The following is an 18,556-nucleotide window of genomic DNA, read 5'->3' as shown; positions in this document are numbered from 1 at the left end:
ATTCAAGAGGTAACCACTTTTATGGCCATCTTTGCCTTATTTCCTTCTACAGTTTTAACACCTGCAGAGGCTCCCCACTAGTAATATAGTTTATTATTTGCCTGTTTTTGGACTTCAGATAAATGAAATTCTGGAAGCCAGTTTCCAAAATGGCCTTAATGATCCTGGTCTCCTGGTAATTTCTTTCTACATTGAATCAGGGCTGGTTTATGTGACTGACTTCTGGGGCTGTCATAAAAGGTTATTGTAGTTTTTGCCTAGTTCTCTCAGATTGTTCATTTTTGAGGGAACATGAGGAAACTCAAGCAGCCCTGTGGAGGGGCTCATGTGGACAGGAAGGGGTCTCCCATCAGCAGCCAGCACCAGCTTGCCAGCCTTGTGGTTGAGCTGCCTTAGAAGTGGGTCCCACAGCCCAATTCAAGCCTTCAGATGACTGCAGCCCCGAGAGACACTGGATGTAAGTTCATGAACAACTCTGAGCTAGAATTGCTCTAAACTACTCCCAAATATCTAACTCAGAGACCCCATGAGCAATAATAAATGATTTCTGTTGTATTAAAAAGAGACAATGAAATAATGATAAAAGGATATGCATATAAATCACTGCAGTGGAGTTCAGAAACAAATATGAACAGATTCTGGATTTATGACAAATATATTCATCAGCTTAGGTTACCATAACTAAATACAGCCAAAGTTTATTTTCTCACAATTCTGGAGAATGCAAGTCCAAGATCAACAACATTAGGCTTGGTATCTGTTAAAAACTGTGTGGTTACAATCAGTTACCTTCTCTGTGTTCTCATGTGGCAGAGAGAGATAGGAACTCTCTGCTGTCCCTTCTCAGGAGGACACGAGTCCCATTAGATAAGGACCCTACCCTCATGTACATTGTTGTGGGAAAAGATCCTTGTCTCAAAAAATCTTGAGTCCTTTACTTGGAGACTTAGAGTTTGAAAAAAAGTGTTTTTTTTTTTTTTTAATTTTAACTCTTCCTGATTTAGTTAACTATATGCTAGAATACAATTTCAGCATTTTCCCCCATCTCTAGTCTGTTTATAGACTAATCAAAATCAACTGTTTAAATCAACTATTTAAAATCTCCTCATTCTTTATTATTAAGGCATTATCATCTACTTACATGAAATATATCACAGCGAGACCTGAAAGTTAAGATGCAGGTATAAGACATAATATCTCCCCGAGTGGTCTACTTGAGAGCAGCTTTTGATATGATGTAAGTAGAGAGAAACGAAGTGGTACTGGGTGAGTGACAAAAATAGGATATTCAATACTTTACCCCAGTGGTTGCTTTGCCTCCCAGGGGATAGTTGGGAATAGCTGAAGATATTTTGGTTGCTACAGCTGGGAGCGAGGAAGGTACTGGCATACAGGGAGTAGAGGCCAGCCATGGCACTAAACTTCCTACAATGCAGGGGACAGCCCCACAACAAGGAATTATCTGGCTGACAATATCAATAGCGCCGTGGTTGGGAAAGCAGACTCGACAGTGATGACAGCTCTGTGTATGGGACACCTCTTGAGCCTGTCTCTGGATTCCCTTAGTCCCACCTCTTAGTCCAGTGATTGCAGTGGTCCTTTGACAGCTTAGGCCTGTGCATTCTGAAAGGGCTTTGCCTCACACTTGTGGCATATGTCTGTAGCTTCCTGCTGTGGGGCTTCTCTGATATGACAGTGTGGGCATCATGGAAATCCTTTTGGCACATACACGCGTGCAAACCGGGAGTGTAGAGGAATGAACACGTTGGGTCAGTGGGGCATGAGAGTTGGTGAATAAACTCTTCCTTCTTTTGTCCCCTGGACAAATAGCTAGGAAATGTATTTCATATACTCCAAAGAATGTTTTTTTATGATTGAACACCACTTTCCATTGGTTATTTCATTGTATTGGCTCTTCTTCCTCCCCAGGTTCTTTTCCTGTGCCCCTCATTCTTACTTCCTGGAATCACATGCCCAATAAGCCACCTGCATGCAAATTTGTGTCTCAGAGTCTATTTTCTCGGAAACTTGTGATAAAATATCATGCATGTGGAGGTCCACAGTGAAAGATCAGGCATCAATAGAAAATTTTATGGACATTCATGTTGTTTCCCTTTAAAGTGAAGCATAAATATTTAATAAAGGAGTAAAAAGAAACTACCAGATTCATGGTGGTGCAAATACTGGAGAGCTCAGAAAGGGCTACTTTTAAAGTTATTCCATCAGTCAAAAAATTTTCTAAGCCTCTTGTGGAAATGGCAAGGGACAACAGTGGTGGCCATACAGAAGGGTAAAAAGGGAAGAAATTAAGTCAGGACTTCAAGAAAAAAAGAAAAAGAAAAAGAATATCCTCTGGATGCCCTCCTTTAAATGAATCTTCTTATTTTGACAGATTTAGACTCCTAGAATTTTAGTTAGAAGGAACCTCAGGGATGATCTAGTTAAATTCCCTCTTTTACAGATGATGAAATGAAGCTGAGAGGCTAAACAACCTTCTCAAGGTCACCAAGTTGCATTAATGGCAGAGCCAGGGCCAGAACTCACTTCTGAACTGGGGACACTGTCTAAACATGGATTCTAAGTCACATAGCCCTGATCCCTGACATAGCCTGCAACTAGGGGTATGACCTAGTTAGGATTCCAGAAAACCCTGTCCCTAGGTCAACAAGGTGCTAAGATGCTAACAGGAAATAAGAGGAAATGTCAGCTGTATTTTCCTTTGCTTGTAGAGGGTGGATGTATTTCTGGGATTAGCCTAGACCCAACTGAACTGTTTGCTATTACTTATTTGAGGGTATAAATAAAGTTTGGTTAAGAGAGAAGTGATGGTGAAGTTGGTAATTCTTGTTATTCTAGGGACATTCCCAATGCTGACTTCTCAAAGTTTCTGTTAAATTGAGAAGACTTAGTTCATGGACTTGGCCAAGGCAAGTGGAAATAACGATCACATTCTGTTCTGGGGCTTTTCACTGGTGTTTCCCACTAAAGCAACTTTGTTCTGAGTGATTACCGAAGATGGTGTCCTTGGCTTCCTCCCCTATCCCCACCCTCACCCCCACCTTGGGCATCCAACCACCCATGGTGCACCTTGTAAGGATTCTGCTTTTCCTGCTGCTTATGCTGAGGTCCAAAGTCAGACATTTCATTCTAGTGAACCAGACATGGTCCTTGTCTTAACTGGCTCTCAGTCTGCTGGCGGAGACAGACATTAAAAAGAAATCTCAGACCCATCTGGTGGTGATCAAGTCCAGAGTGTTGCATGATCTGACCAGGTTTGGGGTCAAGAAAGGCCTCCCTAGGATAAGGTTTAAAGTAAGAGAATGAAAGGGCGGTAGGACTGAATTAGTCGATGATTTTGAGGTTGTGGATGAGGAAGCAGCACATGGAAAGGCTCAGAGAAGAGTGAGAACCTCAAAGAAATTAGAACAAGCCAGAACCCAGAGAGTGGACAAACTGAGAGGCTGGTCTGCTCATTGAGGTCATGCTGAGGCAGTCCAAGTTCTTCTTGAGGGCAGTGGATGCCACTGAAATGTTTTGAGCAGGTGAGAGCAGTGATCAGACTTGGGTTTCAGAGGACTTTCTCATATCCTGAGTGGAGGGAATGAACTGGACAGGAATGAGCGAGAAGGCTTCCTGTAGGATGGGCCAGAGGTGTTGGTGGCTTCACTGGAATGGATAGTGGTGAACTCCATAAAGATGGACATCTAGAACAGTTCCTGGTACATAGTTAGACTTGGCAAATATTTATTTATTTATTTATTGAATGAATTGATGAATGCATGCATGAATTGAATCAATGTGGGTATATTATAAAAATATTTAGGAGGAGCTGGTGAATAATCAGAATGTGGGAGGTGGGAAGGACAGAAGAAGCAGGAAAGATGCCAGATTTCTGCTTGCAGGTAGCTGCATAGATGGTAGGTGCAAAAACCGAGTGGGGAAACACAGGAAAGGGGCAGGTGATGGGGAGGGGGGGTGTGCAGCTTTGGACGTGATGGGTTTAGATTCTGGGAGATAGTTGGAAATAATATCTCAGGAGAGGTAGCTATGTTGATTTGGAACTCTTTGCCTTCTGAATGCTAACTGGAGTCACAGGAGTACATAGCCAAAATGGACCAAAGGGAGTATGTAGAGAGAAGCAAAGACTCTCAAAGATTTCCTTTTGGTGTGGCCCTCCTCCACCTTTACTATAGCTGGACACCTCTGGCATATGATATCTCATGCCAAAACATTCCCGAGTGGGGATCACCATGGGACCCCTTCAGAGAGTTCCTCAACCATTCGTTGCTCTCATTCAAGAAATCTCAATGAATAGTTCAAGATGGAAAGGTGAAGAGGAAAGTAAATTATTGTTGGCAGTGTTCCAGTAGGTTCATCTTGGTTCTTTTAACAGATTTATTTGAGTGAAGTTCTTCCTACTATTCGACCTACTGAACTTGAACTTCAACCTACTCTTCAACCTATTGCACTCAGGTGTCCCTTTGACACCAGTCTCTAATTCATAAATTTACCTCCCCTTGAATGGTAATCTTGGCACCGTATGCTGCTTGCCTGGACTGCCCCTAATGCCAAGAGGTGGGACTTGACCTGCTAATCAGTCACGTTGTGGCTGCTTATGCTCCCCCCTCCCCCTGCCCAGTGGGGCTGTTTATATCCCTCTCTGTCATCAAAAATACCTGGCTTTTGTGACCTCTGAGAGGTGATAGAGCCATGGGAGCAGGGCTGACTTTTCCATGGTCATTTTCTATTTCACCTTGACATTTTACACTGGGGACAGCCATAGGAAGCTCCTTGAGGGCTGGGATCTTATCTTTTTTGTAAATAGGAGGTGATGGGAGCGCTTTTCTTGTTCTGGCTTCCTATGTAGAGCAGCTTGACCCCTTAGTCCTAAAATGGTGCCATTTGTATTTCTTTGGAGATGATGCCCCTCTCTCTGGAGCAGGGGCTTGGAATTTCTTTTCCAGCAGTGATGGATTTGCTGGTGCATACATTTTGACCTTGCTCCCTAATCACATGCATCTATTAGCTAGGTGCTGGGGCTCAGGGAGTGGACCTCAGCCATGTAGGAGAGAGGTCCAGTGGAGAGCAAACCCATGATTGCAGTATCATTGTCCCAAGGCATTTGGCTTGGTCATAGGGTCAGATGCAGGGCTCAGGAATGGGGGACAGGATTTTACTTGAGCTCTTTGTCCATGGAAACCACCTGGTTCAGTGTGTTAAGAGCAATATTGCTCTCCCATTGCCTTATTATTCATTTCTGCTATTTTTTTCTGTAGGACTTTGCAGGAAAAGGGTTGCCTTCTTTGTATGGAGTGCATGGAGCAGATACGACAGGACTTTGTGAAACATGGATGTCTTTTTTCCGTCTGGTGGTGTTTATTGAGGACCAGTAGGTGCTGGTCAGCCCACCTAGCAGTGGGCACATGGCTTCAGGCTTTGTCTTTTTGCCCAGTGCGGACAAAGCTCCTGGCAATGGAGGACCCATTTCTGGGCAAAAGAGAGATTTGCCTGATAATTGATGACCCATGTGGAAGTGCTCATGCTTCAGTGCTAATTCAGAATAGCACATCCAGGGAAGGCTTCCTTAGAAGCCCAGTCTTGTGGATTCTCTGTCTATGGTCAGATTGGTGAAATATAGCATTCTATCTCCCTCTTTTAGGATTTCTAGTTATACACTGGTGGAACCAAAAAGGCTCACGATAAAGGGTCTATTATTTAACTTTGTTTAGCCCAATGTTTTCATATGTATTTAACCATGGAAGCCTTTTTAATAATAACTCCCATTTAAGTGTCTCCTGGGATTAGTATTCTGTGGATTGTGCTTTGGGTAATGTCGCATAGAGGTTTTCTTGGCTCTTAAGTTCTTCCATCTTCCTTTCTTATTCCAGTTTCTTGGGGTGATTATGTAGGAAAGACCAACTCTCCACAGTGAGTACTGAGACGTGAAGGTGAGATTGTCCAGGAGACTCAGGAGTCCCTTCAGTGGCAAATCAGGGAAATTATGGGGAGAAATTCCAGTTAATGCCGAGAAACTTTATACACATGTGCTTAATAGTGTCTTGTTAGAGAATCCCAGTTCAGAATGGTATTCAAGAGAGAATTGCTGTCTTGAGGCTTATGGGATCTCTTGTTCTATTTTCCTTGTTTGAATGTTGGGAAAATAAATGAGGAAGGGACCCTGAAAGTAAAGCAAATTCACTGTTTGACTTTGACTACACAGCCCATTTTCTCAAAGAACTCTTTGGATTTTTTCCCCAGTTTTTTTGTTTTTGTTTTTGTTTTTTAAGAAATGTATTTTTTTTAAGATTTTACTTTTATTTATTTGTCAGAGAGAGAGAGAGAGCAAGTGAGCGTACAAGGTAGGCAGAGTGGCAGGCAAAGGCAGAGGGAGAAGCAGGCTTCCTGCTGAGCAAGGAGCCCAATGTGGGACTCGATCCCAGGACACTGGGATCATGACCCGAGCCCAAGGCAGCCGCTTAACTGACTGAGCCATCCAAGCGTCCCTTCCCCTGTCTTTTTTGACACGAAACACAGGGAGACGAATTGATGAAGGCAATCGGTTAAGTCTTTTCATTTCTACTGTCACTCTGTAGGTTCCAAGCTTCATCTCCTTCCCTCTCTATCTGTCCATCTCTCCGTCCATCCATGTGTCCATTTATTTATTCAACATAGTTTAAGCCCTGCTGTGTGCTAGGCGCTGAACACACAAAGGCAAAGGAGACTTGGAGCCTGCTGCCTTGTTGCTTACTGAGGCTCCCAGATGCAGAACCAGATTCCAGTCTTTCTGAATTCCGATCCAGCCTGCTGGAGTAACACTGTTCGGCATGTCTCTGATCCTGTCATCTTCCACTAAGAAACATTCAGGAGCTCCCCATTACTTGTGGAATAAGGGTGAGCCACTTCCATGGCCTTGGCAAACATCCTTCAAGGGGTTCCTTGTTCAGGCCCCAGTTTGATCTACTTTTCTCTTCTTGCAATCCTGGTGAATGGGGCAACTTCAGGACTCTGTGCCACCCCTGAGCCCCATGCCCTGGCTCCTGCTTTCCTTCTGTCCTTTCCCTTCTCCTCTCGAACTTTCTCCCCCTCCAGACCCCACTCAAAAGCTGTACTTTCTGGGCTTCTAACAGGTTTTCGAACCTCTCTCTTACCACAGTCCGCCTGTCATATAATGAGGCACACAATTTTCTTTCTGTTCTTGGGAACGGGGCTGTGTCTTATTCAACTGGTTGTTCTTGACTAGTTGTCTAGAGCAGAGACCAGCATGTAGATGTTTAATTCATTCTGGAGTCACATGTTTTACATATATACACACACATTTCTGCACATATATATGTATCATATATAATATATACACAGAATTAAAAATAGGCTAGGAATATTCCATTAGAATTTAAAAAACTAAATTCTGTAATTTTGCTGTTATTTTATGTACAGTGTGCTCATTCCTTTTACTTACTGGAACCAAATTTTATTTTTTGTAGAGAGATTTTGATTTTATTTATTTTGAGGATTTTATTTATTTGCTTCAGAGAGAGAGAGTGAGCAAGAGAGAGCACAAGCTTGAGGGAGGGGCAAAGGGAAAGGGAAGAGCAGACTCCCCCCCCCCCCACACCCCTTGAGCAGGGAGCCCATCTCAGAACTCAATTCCAGGACCTTGGGATCATGACCTGAGCTGAAGGCAGATGCTTAACTGACTGAGCCACCCAGGTACCCAAGATTTCTATTTTATTTTGGGGTTAAGGACCACTCTATTTAGAGGGGCATGGACCATTTAAATTCTTGAAATCACCTCGGCCGAAAACATAAAAAAAATTCTTGGGGTGCCTGAGTGGCTTAGTCTTTATTAAGTGTCTGCCTTTGGCTCAGGTCATGATCCCAGGGTCCTGGGATTCAGCCATGCATCTGGCTCCCTACTCAGCAGGAAGCCTGCTTTCCCTCTCCCACTCCCCCTGCTGTGCTCCTGCTCTTGTTGTTGCTCTCTCTGTCAAATAAATAAATAAAATCTTTAAAAAATAATAATAAATAATACTTGAAATCAATGCAAATGGCTTTATTTCCAAAAGAAAAAAATAGGTGTAATTTTTGGTACTATGAAGAATCATAGTTGTATGGAACCTCTATGATTTCATTGTACCTAGCCTTTTTAAAAAAAGGTTTTATTTGTTTATTTGAGAGAATGAGAGTGAGAGAGAGAGAGAGAGACAGTGCACGCATAAGAGGGGAGAGGGTCAGAGGGAGAAGCAGAATCCCTGCTGAGCAGGGAGCCTGGTGCGGGACTCGATTCCTGGACTCTGAGATCACGACCTGAGCCGAAGGCAGTTGCTTAACCAACTGAGCCACCCAGGCGCCCCGGTACCTAGCCTTTTAACGGGAAATAAGTCCAGTAAAATTGTATTCATTCAGACTCTATTATTTGGCAATTTTTGATAGTTCAGTTACCAAGGTGGCAGAGATTTTCAGTTGTTACTATGATACTTTTTAAAAGAGCAAACTTCTCAGGCACTTAGGAAGATCCACCCATGTGTAGCTAGTTGATGTAATAATTACCAAGAATTCCCATCTATTAATTACAGAACATCTGGCAGTACAGTGATATATTTGGCAACACCTTGTCAACTATTAATTCAAGTTAAGTAATTTTTAAAAAGAATAACTGTAAGTGAAGCTTTTATTAAATGTAATGGCTTTACTCTTAAATAGTCTGAGTTAGTGAAATTTAACCAATTAACTGGGTTGCTATTTGTAGTCGAAGATAGTGGTTCTGCAGATGTCATCCATGGGGAGGGGCTATGTGACTGAGGAAACCGGAGCCTGGTCGTCCGGACATCTCCATAGTGCATACGGGTGACCCGGATGTGATTGAGGAAACCGAAGCCTGGTCATCTGGGCCTCTCCAGACTGCATACGGGTGACCCGGATGTGATTGAGGAAACCGGAGCCTGGTCATCCGACCTCTCCAGATGTATACAGCTGACCTTTCCCTTTTCTTGCAGCTCTAGTTGCTAGTAATCCTAAGGCAGGCTCGTTTGCATGTAGGATGTGGCTGCTTCTCTATCATTTCATTCTCACCGCAACTATAGTTAGGGTGGGTATTACTGTCCCTTGAGTGCCTGTGGGTCACTCAGCTAGAGTGCTGTACAACTGGAAGTTGCAGTATTAGTACTCTCACTTAAGTCCTCTGTCTCTGGTTCCTGGCACTCCATCACATTGTCTTTCAAATAATAGCGACTGAGGTTTGCAAAGCAGCGTGTGTTACCTCATTCACTCAAACAAACAACAACAACAACAACAACAACAAAAAAAAAACAACAAAAAAATTCACCCCCTTGAGGTGGTGTTAAGTGAATCTGCCTGTTGCTTTTCTTTTCCAGAGGTCCCTGTCTATATGCTATTCCTCTCACCTCCTTCATCTCCTACTTTTTAATATTCTCATCTAAAAGGCAGTCTGGAGATAGAGCTGCTATTGTATGCTCAGATAGTATTTTTTCCTGTCCACTCTTTGCTTGGTTGGCCTCAGCTTTCTCTATCTGTATGCCCAGGGCTGGACTTTAGCAAAGCAGTGAGTGACCACAGGCTTCTCATACCATAACCTGTCCCATTCTGCCCTCCACATCTCTCATTAAAACCTTGTTCTCAGCCCTTTTCCCCATTCTCTGTGAAAACTCGTTTTTCAGAAAGAACCACTGATTTTATTTTTATTTATTTATTTTTTTTAAAGATTTTATTTGTCTGACAGAGAGAGATCACAAGTAGGCAGAGAGGCAGGCAGAGAGAGAGAAAGAGGAGGAAGCAGGCTCCCTGCTGAGCAGAGAGCCCGATGCGGGACTCGATCCCAGGACCCTGAGATCATGACCTGAGCCGAAGGCAGCGGCTTAACCCACTGAGCCACCCAGGCGCCCCAGAACCACTGATTTTAAAGCATAAGTCATAATTGGCAACTATTTACTGAATTTTACTGCTTTTAGGGAATTTGTGTTTTAATGGGATATAAAAAGTATATGGCCATATAAATTACTCTCTAATGGTAGAATTTAATGTTAGTGAGGAGTTGTGGCATAATTTTTGAAGCTAGGATATTCTTAGTGGCATCTTTGGAATTACAGATGTAAGTGATTCCCTGCTTCACCCACATGGAAAATCAATCCATGTCTTGCTGTGATCCCCCTCCTGACTAAACAGAAAACCGGGAAGAGTACTCCTTGCCTGTGGGTAGAATGACTGCTTCTTGAGATCCAGGTATTACTGGCTCTGGCTCCTTGTTTAATGTTTAAGTGGCACTTGCTGGTGAAAGTTCAGACAGAATGCAGCAAATCCAAGTCTCATAGTCATAAAGAAATAAAGGCTTGCATTGTGAGCCTTTAACTTTTTTTGAAAATCAATCAACAAATATTGATTGAATAACACTTGAGCTGTCTCCTCAAAGACATTTTGACCTTTTTGATTTCATTTTCTTTGTCTATTAGTGTGTCATGGAGCAGGGGGCTGTGTAAGTAACAGAATCTTGTGACAGCTTTTAGTCCTTTTTGCAGAGGGAAGTCCATGTGGATGGAGTGTAATCTCATGCTTTCAGAAAGGCCCTGGTCTCTAAGATGTTGTAGTCAAGAGCCTGGGCTCTGGAGTCTAGGCTTTGGTATGTACTGGCTCTTTGATTTGGAGTAAATTGCTAACCTTCTAAACCTCCCTTTACCCATCGGTACAGAGGGGATCAGTTAATATTTGTCTGGGGAACAGTGGTTGTGATTAAGATTAAATGGTAGATTTAAAGAACTTTGCACTGTGCCTGCCACCATGAAATACTGAATGATGGCTAGTTATGATTATTTTCCTTTGGGCTCAGTGTTCCAAATTTTCTCCAGGTCTCCTTGTATGTTCACTTCTAGAACCTAAAGAATTGTACAGAAGCTTCTGTAGGACTCTGTAGAGGCTTTTGAATGGGATTGCATCAAAACTTTTGGAGTTGAATTATTCCAAGAAGGCTACAAAGAAAGCAAACTTCAACCCTAGTTTCTTGCCTGCCTTCCAGCCTATGTCTTCATCTGTGTTCTTAAATATAGCTACTCTGACAAATAGAGTAACAGAATGCTACCCGTGCTGTACTGTCCTTTCATGGTGTGGAGAACACCCAGGAGTCCTTTCAGACTGCCTTGCAACTTGTCTCAAATATAATTCAAATCTTGAAATGATTATCTGGATATGTGAATTCCAGGAACTGTTGGAGGAGAGAAACATCACCAGCAAATCCTTTCAGATTTTGTCCTAAGTCTTGGACTCTCATGAAAGTTACAAAGGGGTGGTAAATCCTCAGTTTAATCCCTTGGGGTCCATTAAGACCCTCCTGATTTTCTTTGTGCTCTGGTCAGTTAAGCTAGTATGCGTGTTCATAGTCAATTCAATTGCCCCTAGAATGCCATCGACCAATGGCCGTCCTTATATTTGAAAGTCACCAGAAAATGCAGTTTCTCAAACAATTTCAGCAAGGCATTCCAGAAATGCTTGATCTCATACTTCTCTGCATGATGATAAATAAATACAATTTTGATTTCATCTCATAGTAATTAATCTGAACTTCTCCTTCTGGGATGTAAAAATGGAATAATGTTCTAGAGCTCTTTGAACACTAGATTGTAAAGAAAATGCCCTAAACATTTTGCTTAATTAAATCCTAAAAAGGTGGTACAAAATTTTCATGATTAATAGAAACATGCATATTTTGATTGATGCATATTTATATGGTATTATCATATGAAAATTTTATCATGTTATACAAACTATTGGCCTTGGGAACGTGACTTAATGCTGTAAATATTTTGCATTTGTTGTTGCATTGTTCATTATGAAAAAGACTCTGCTAACGGCTGTAAGGAAAAATCTGTAACACCAGTCTTCTTTGAGGTAATCTCAAGTCTCTAATGGCACAGTCTTTAGTCTAAATATAAGATAGGAAATCAGGTTTTCCTTAGTTCAAAGAAATATTTTTTTAAATAAATTTTCTTTTTTTACAGCAGATCAAGTTAGAAAAGCTAAAATGCTGGGGCCTTCTATGTTGCCAGTGACAAGCATGCATATAATTACCAGATTTCAGGTTTTTAAAAAATGTGGTTGTTGAGACGAGCCTATCCCTTTGGTTTTAAGCACTTAAGAAAAGCTCATTTTGCTAGGGGTACAGTTATACCCATTTAAGATGGGACACCATCTCATGTCTAGGGCCCGAATTTTGAGCTATGTTGTAGCTGAAAAATTAACTTAGATAATTATAGTTCTTAGTTTCTTAAGTATAACATGAATAAAAATGGCTTTTATAAGACTGGAGTACCTGAGTTATCTGAAAATGTTTTCCCATCTTTGGAGCACCAGCTCTTGGTAACAGTTTGATGACAGAAAAGGAGAAATCCAATGGAATTTTTTCCCAAGTGTTTGCCTTTATGAAATGGAATTTTATGAGAAACGGATGGGAATACTGAATTATTTAACAAGACAGATGCTAACCACCATTCTAAGAGTTTTCCAACTGCCACATACAAAACAAAAGTGCACAATTTCTTTTGTCTCATCTTCTCATATTGTTGCTTTCTAGTACAGCTGATTTGTTAAAACAATCTCCCTTAAAATTCTACTTTTTGTTTCTCTGTTAGGTCTGTTGTAAGAGAGAATCCTTGCCTCCTCTTGAAAAACTGACCGGCTACTCTGCCTGGCGGTGATGGAGGGAAGCGTGAGGGCGATGGCGAGCCTCTCCCCAGCCTCCTTCCTTCCTGCCAGGCTGTGTGCCCGCCTCATTAGTGCTTTGTTCTCTTCCCTTTTCCATCTCAATTTTAGTCCATTATGGTGGATTATTTTATTTTATCTTATTTGTATCCATTAAAGATCTAGAAGGAAGGATTTTAGGTTTTGTTTCTCAAACAAGACAATCCAAGGGAAGGAACAACAAGGGGAACCGAGTGGTTGTTCTAAAGAGGCTCCTTGGGAAGTACGGACTCTTTTTTGAACTTGGAGGCCAAGTAATTTCCCCCATAAAAATTTCTTTCCTTTCAGATTTCACCAGAATCAAACATATTGCCAACGGATCATTGGGGAGCGTTCTGCTGTATCATCTTCTTTTTTAGGACTTCACTATTTTAAAGCAGCTAATCAATTGGGAACAATAGAAACCGGTAGTTCTCATTAGTTTAGAAATGACAGATGATTATTTTTAAAATATACTATTTCTAATCTAATTAAAAAAAAAAACCTCCTTCATACCCTGAGGTAAATTATAGAGTTTTGTTCAGTTTTCATGTCTATAACATTTCACGTCTATAGACACTTCATGTCTATAGACATTTCACGTAAAGTGTCTATGTGTAGACAGACGCCATATTAGGGACCATATAAAATAGAAATAAAGCTTTCTTTGACTAGGACAAATTATAAAATGCAGTAATTGTATGACATGTGAATTTCTTTATTTAAAGAAAGTTACGCTATCAAAAATGTTTGATTAATATCAAAGGTCATTTTTACAAGTCTCATCTGGTAATTAACAACGGATCACATTATGTAATTTGTGAAAAAAAAAGTGGTCATTAAAATGACAATATTTATTCCATTAAGGTAAATAAAATGCTGCCCATAGTTCTGAGTGATGATACTCAGGGGAAAAAGAGCCGTATCACTGCACTACAAATTAGTTTGCTTCTAATTTTGCAGGCTGATGACCGCACTGCCTCAAACCAAATCTTTTCCCTGGAAATGGAATGATTGCATGACAGACTGTACAAACCATGAGTATGTCAACAACTCATGGACCAGGCCTTGCCTAGCAATTAGTCTTTGGGGGATTTTATTCAGAAATCAGATGACACTATACCAGAGCTTATTGGGGATTTTGTGATTACCATTCATGTCTGGAGCACGAGTCTGGGAGAGCTTAAAAAAAAAAAAATTCATAAAGGAAGAAGAAATGTGGCTGATAGTGGCAATCAGTCATATGTACATACATTGTCAATTGGGAGGATCAGAAGACTCAAAAGACAGCAAAAGTTCCTAGGAGGCAGCAAGAACCTATTTTGTAGACTTCTAATTAAAGTCTCCTTTTATTGCTCCCACCCCTAAATAGACCAGTATATCCCAGACTTGAGTTATTTGAATACCACTGTCACATTTTTGTCAGAACTTATCACCTGCATTATGATTTACTCAATATATTTTGTTAACCGACTCGCTTTAAAAGCCTCTCTTTGCTTTAAGCAGTAATATTCGTGATATTATGGGCTTGTTTCACCCGTAAAATTTGTTTTCTTCTCTTGCAAAGGGAAAGAAATGCAGGATTTTAATTACTGAAAATTCTCGCATACCACTTAACGTCATTCTGCACATCTCCATGACCTGGGCCGCAGGTCCTGCAGGAGCTGCTAGGACGACCAGCCTAGCCGAGAATGATCTTTACGGCTGTGTGACCTCAGGTCTCATGCCTGACACCTCCATTACCATCCCTCCATTTCGGGACATGAGCTACATCACATGGAGAGAATTTAAATCAGGCCTGTGCCTCCCTGAGGACACCCATGCAGGAAGGGTTTGTCATAAGACACTGCTGAGTGAGCCAGGCTAGAGCCTTTCCATCGACGGCATCTGGCCACTCACACCCTTCCTTTTTTGACTTAGCCATACCACTTGGGAAGCATGACATCACAAGGGTAAATGCCGCCCCATGTCCTCTAACAGTGGTAAGCACCAGGCTGACCAAGATGGAGCCTGGTTCCTGACCCTCAAGGTGCACACAAGGACATCACATTTGTGGGTTAGCACTCGGGTGTCCCACCTCATGTGGCCCTCACAGGCTTTTAGCAGCACCTTTGAGGAAACGGGTCATTTTAGCAGCTTCATGACAACTGGGCCTGCCTTAACCAGGTAGAAAATGCAATTTTGCCAGGCTAAGAAGCCCCGGGAGCCCTCCTGGGTGTGCATTCATAGTCTGGATTTTAAGTAAATGATGTTTTTTTGGAGACTTAAGAGCCAACCAAGAAAAAAATAAATAGGGGGAAAAAAAAAAAAAAGAAAGAGTGAAAGCAAGCACTGAGTCTTCCCCTCAGGAGCTGGCTCCCCTACGGAGGTGAGAAAGCGGTGAGGTGCAGAAATTGAAATTTGGCCTCAGGTAGCTCTGTCAGGCTCAGGGTGTGTCTAAGTTTGAAGGGATGTTTGCTTCTGATATGAACATTTTTCTTATACTTTTATTATAGAAGATGATGTGTCAAATGTACAAATAATGTGTGCCTGGTGCCAGAAAGTGGGAATCAAGCGCTATTCCCTGAGTATGGGAAGTGAGGTGAAAAGCTTCTGCAGCGAGAAGTGCTTTGCGGCCTGCCGACGAGCCTACTTCAAGAGAAATAAGGTAAGAGCACTAGAGAGAGGCGGCCGTGCAGGCCTCCCCAGACCACGTGCGCATGCGCCTCTAGCTTCTAGCTGAAAACACTGTGCACATTTTCCTTTGATTTTATTTTTTTCTGTTGTGTCTGTTCTCCTGCTCTGTCATTCTTAACCTTTCGGAATGAGGAATCCCCTTCTAAGTGTCCCCTGTTCTTCCGTTTCTCTGTCTTGATGTTTGGATTCTGAGAGGGTGAATGAGAATCGGGTGAGGAGGGACGCGGTGGCGGTGGTCGCAGCCGAGTGACATTGGAGGTGCCAGCGTCTCTCCAGCAGTAGAGGGGGTAGGCTAGAGTTCACGAAAGATAAGTGGTAGAGATGGCTTACACAGGCCGAGGAGCAAGCCACGGAAGCGTGGCCAGAAAGCTTTAGTCCATGCAGTTTCATATCTGTTCCCAGTGGGGATATTGCTCTGGCTCTTTACAAAACCTGATCCACAAAATTCGAATCAAGAAGAACGTCAGGTCTCACTTGATGCCTTATGTACAAGTTGATTGAAACCGAGAAAAGGTGAAATAATGGATACCTGAACCAACATTCGCTCACACAGCCAAGCCTTGGTGAGCAGCCTGGTGGGTGAACACAGGGACAGCCATAGTTCATCAGTTTTTGTTTTGTTTTATTTTAAGACACCTCAGCTCTGAAAAATGTCCTTTTAGAATAGTATCAGCCACCAGTGTTGAGAAATGGAATGCATGATGGTTTTACAATCTCACACACACAGACATGCACAGCTATTTCCGTAATCTTTAAAAGAACCACTGTAGCATTTTGCCACCACTTACTGAAGTAAATTGCTACTTCTTGATTGTTTTCCATTGATCTGGAAAGCTTTCTTTAATTCATAAAATTGTCCACATTTTGCCAAGCATTTCCATTTCCATAATACGAGCTTGAAATCTGTCTTTTCTCGAAGCAAACAATTATTATTATTATTTTTTTAAAGTCTGATATTTGTAATCCTGGAATGCTAATCTCGGGTTCACTGCATTGCAAGAAGCACTGTTGCAGCAAATTGTCTCCTGCAAATTTGGGTCACATCATTCTGCCAAAAAACATAATGCTGAAAGAATTAGGCTGCAGGAACCAGCAGGGTGGAATTTTAGTAGCAGTCTCGAAGAATTAGGCTCATAATCTTCACTGGAACAGGGAGGCAAGTAAGGAAATTGTTTGGAATTCTTTTGGGACAGTCAACAGTCGAGTTCATCTTCCCTCGGGAGGGGTCAATGAGATGCCAGAGGAAGGAGGTTAGAGCAACGCATGGGAGACACGTTTTGTTTTAATATAGGAGGATTAAAATGATCTCTGAGATCCGGGGGCTCCCGTTTTGAATGCTGAGCACTGGGGTAACAATCACAGGAGTGGACCCAGCGCTTTCATCTTCAAAGCCCTACTTACCACAACAAAATACTTTGCATTCCAACCCAGAAGATGGCTAGAGAACTGGGGTTTTTGTCTTTCTATGGTTCTGAAGGATTATGGGTCTGAATCTTGATGGACAGCCTATAGTGAGTACAATCAAGAGAGATGAATTTGTTACAATCCCTGTGATACGTATCATCTTTTGCCAAACGACTTGACTTTAGTAAGCCTCTGAAATAGCCGTATATAAAAATATATATCATTATAAATAACGTGTAATATTACATCATTATAAAGTTTAAGGTCGAACTGAATTTAAACTTCTCTAGCATGCAGTTTTAAAAGATACAAAACTGGGAGCCAAGATAAGAATTAGTACTTGGATTATACGTACAGCAGGTAAAATCCGAGGAGGACCGTTACCTTTCGCTTCCTGCAGGGAATTACCAGGGTAGGTCTTTGAACATCTTGCAGAAGCTGGGAGTCACAGTGGCTTCAAGTTTAGCCAGTGACTTTGACAGCTGATCCCAGCAGCCCATTAGTGTACATACAATACCTGTCTTCTCCGCAATCTTCATGCTTATTTATGTATTCCAAAGCTCTGCTACACTATACCTTCTCATTTTTCAAATAGGGGAATAAAGCGGTCACATTGCTTGCTGGATGCTTTTTTGTTTTTTTTTTAATTTTAAGAGTGTTATCTCTGCAACAATATCCTATTGTATTACAAAAAACATGTACAGCTGCTGCATTTCTGTTAACTGATAGGATTTTGTGGTCATTTCATTTAGGGCTTGGGTTTCCTAATGGCTTGTATTCGATACCAGTCTCCATGCTGCCATTTCTAAGAACTGCTGTAATAAGCCCCAGGGTGTTCCCCACTGAAGACAATAGCAAATAGCTACTTTTCTTGTGCCGTTTAACCAAGTCTTTAGTCCTCATTATTAAAATTGTGGACTTCCTTAATCTTAGAAAAAGGGCAAAATTCTTCCTGTGCTGTCATAAAAGATTTTCCGGCTACATTCTGCACTAAATTTTAGATAGGCAGAAGGGGATGGAAAACAGAGTGGGTAATGTGTGTGGAGAAGAGAAATTTGCCTTAGGTGTAATGTAGATTTTAAAATACATGTAAAGTTAACTATGCTGTAAATTATGCTTTATAATGACAGCCCGCTTCTTGGTGGATGGCATGCTGGGATCTAAAAATGGTCTCTAAGTTGAACCCAAATTGCATGCATAACTTTACAAAGGAAAATCCTAGTAGAAAAGGTAGCTAATTAGGAGCCGCATTCAGCTGACCTCTGTTTTGTGTCTGAGCAACACCTGCATTTGTGAATGTAAATTGGACAGCTGTGCCTGTGGTTCCCCTGCTCTTCTCTTCACAAATGCTTGGGTATGGAGGCAGGAATTGATTTGCTGCTAAAAACAAGGACAAAAATAGCCCAACTTTCAAAATGAAGGCCCCCTGAAAATTGGCTCTTTAAATTTCATTTACTTCTCCACCCTTCTTTCTCTGGGTCTCTGTGTCTGTTTGATGGAGTAGGTTGAGAACGTCATGTCAGATACGTCTCTCTCAAACCCTGGCCCTAACAAGTAAGGTGGGTAGGCTCCAGCCAAGTTAACCCTTTTGGGCATGTAGTTTATATTTTTAAACTGAATAATAAAGTTTACAATTTTATTTGAAGGGTTGTTTGGATCACTACACAGACGTAGGCTTTCTTCACGATATTTCTGTTCGGAGGGGGTACTGTGAGTCACAGCTGTATTCACTTAAGGAACCTAACTACTAGCTTAT

The 18,556-nt window shown here is 41.7% G+C and overlaps 1 protein-coding gene across 2 annotated transcripts in view; it reads left to right on the top strand.

Annotated features, from left to right (window-relative positions):
- The window catches only part of SOBP (sine oculis binding protein homolog), a 159,895-nt gene that overhangs the window by 25,911 nt on the left and 115,428 nt on the right, over window positions 1–18,556 (top strand). For both annotated transcript variants that reach the window (XM_032338897.1, XM_032338896.1), the window contains exon 4: window positions 15,216–15,367. In XM_032338897.1, the coding sequence (XP_032194788.1) occupies window positions 15,216–15,367 (152 nt within the window). The remainder of the gene's footprint in view (window positions 1–15,215; window positions 15,368–18,556) is intronic.

Source organism: Mustela erminea, chromosome 4, assembly GCF_009829155.1.
Source record: "Mustela erminea isolate mMusErm1 chromosome 4, mMusErm1.Pri, whole genome shotgun sequence".
NCBI lineage: Eukaryota > Metazoa > Chordata > Mammalia > Carnivora > Mustelidae > Mustela > Mustela erminea.
Note: the sequence above shows the minus strand (reverse complement) of the source record. Positions and strands in the feature narration are given on the sequence as shown.